We start from the raw sequence: 1,662 nt of genomic DNA, 5'->3' as shown, positions 1-1,662 counted from the left end.
CTGACAGACGGACTTCAATCTCTGAACTCGTAAAGTTCTTATTTTTAATTTTCGCTGTCATTTTCATGAATGGACAGCAGCTGGATATGAACAGGTGTAATTTACGCAGCTCATTTAAACACTTTTCCTGAAGATAGAAGAGTTTGTTGAATCTGACGTGACATGTTCGTACGAACCCTTTGTACGAACAAAAGTAAGAGAAATTTAGGATAAGAATACCAACATGTTCTTGCATGAGGCCCAATGACTTCAGGTGTCCTCAGATCGTCTGCTGGTCTGTAAGTGGACCTGGTCTAAGTGTCCCCCCTCGGTCTCCTCAGGTCTTCAACGAGGACGGGACGGTTCGGTATTTCATCGATGCGAGTCAGGAGGACCAGAGGAGCTGGATGACCTACATCAAGTGTGCCCGGAACGAGCAGGAGCAGAACCTGGAGGTGGTCCAGATCGGCAGCAGCATCTTCTACAAGGCTGTGGAGGTCAGTGAACGCAACACCGGTTAGTGAAGGTATCACCGGTCAGTGAACGCATCACTGGTTAGTGAAGGTATCACCGGTCAGTGAACACATCACCAGTCAGTGAACGCATCACCAGTCAGTGAACACATCACCGGTCAGTGAACGCATCACCGGTCAGTGAACGCATCACCGGTCAGTGAACGCATCATCGGTCAGTGAACAAAACAACGGTTAGTAAAGGCATCACTGGTTAGTGAATGCACACCGGTCAGTGAACGCATCACTGGTCAGTGAACACATCACCAATTCAGGGTTTTTATCATTTTACTAAAATCCTTTTAGTCCCAAAGATCACTCGTGTTTTCAGAGTAAATTATTAATGATAAAAACGTTTCTGCTTTCAGATGTTATTTAACTTCAGAAAATTAAGATTTATTTAAAATACACAACTTAACCTTATACATTCTATTTTAACTAAATTAATTGAAAAAATAAAATAAGCTGAAGCACACACACACACACACACATATATATATGTGTGTGTGTGTGTGTGTGTGTGTGTGTGTGTGATTTGAGGACAATAAATGTTTAAAATCTCATGAATTCAGATCAGAGCAGATTAAAATCCCGCTGAGAGACGAGGAGGAGGAGGAAGAAAACAGACGCTGCTTCTTTAATCCGGTTCTGATCCGGTTTCGCGCTCCATAACTCAGACCAGATTCCAGTGCTTCTGACCCGGTCTGGTTCTGGTTCTGGTTCTGCTCGTTTAACGGAGACAGAATGAGCAGAAGTCAAAGTTTTAGACTCTGTTAAATTCTGATGAACCTGGAGGTCCAGAACCAACAACAGAACCCTCTGATGGTCCTGGTCTGTGCAGCCCCCCATCATGATGCGGCCTCCACCGTGTTTAACTGAAGAGTCCGCCCCCCCACAGGCCGGTCTGGACCTTTGTGTCCTGATGGGTTCAGGTTTGGACCGGTCCTCCCTCAGAACCTTCAGTTCAGAACCAGTTTCTGAGACCGGTTCTGGTTCTGCTGGTCCAAACAGATCTGATCCCTGCAGGTCTGTGTTAAAGCCCTCAGGTCTAGACCGGGTCCAGTTCTGATCCAGTATCAGTTCTTGGTCTCAAGACTGTCTGGAGCTGAAAACTGAGACACACAGACACACACGCACACACACACACACACACACACACACACACACACAC

The 1,662-nt window shown here is 45.8% G+C and overlaps 1 protein-coding gene across 1 annotated transcript in view; it reads left to right on the top strand.

Moving 5' to 3' along the window:
- Nucleotides 1–320: 320 nt before the first annotated feature.
- The window catches only part of prdm12b (PR domain containing 12b), a gene marked incomplete at its 5' end in the record, with an annotated part of 3,133 nt that continues 1,791 nt past the window's right edge, over nucleotides 321–1,662 (top strand). Inside the window, 1 exon segment of the mRNA XM_014022809.1 lies at nucleotides 321–476. Coding sequence (XP_013878263.1) covers nucleotides 321–476 — 156 coding nt within the window.

Source organism: Austrofundulus limnaeus, unplaced genomic scaffold (genome assembly GCF_001266775.1).
Source record: "Austrofundulus limnaeus strain Quisiro unplaced genomic scaffold, Austrofundulus_limnaeus-1.0 Scaffold343, whole genome shotgun sequence".
NCBI classification, from domain to species: domain Eukaryota; kingdom Metazoa; phylum Chordata; class Actinopteri; order Cyprinodontiformes; family Rivulidae; genus Austrofundulus; species Austrofundulus limnaeus.
This window is presented reverse-complemented; position numbering and strand designations above follow the sequence as displayed.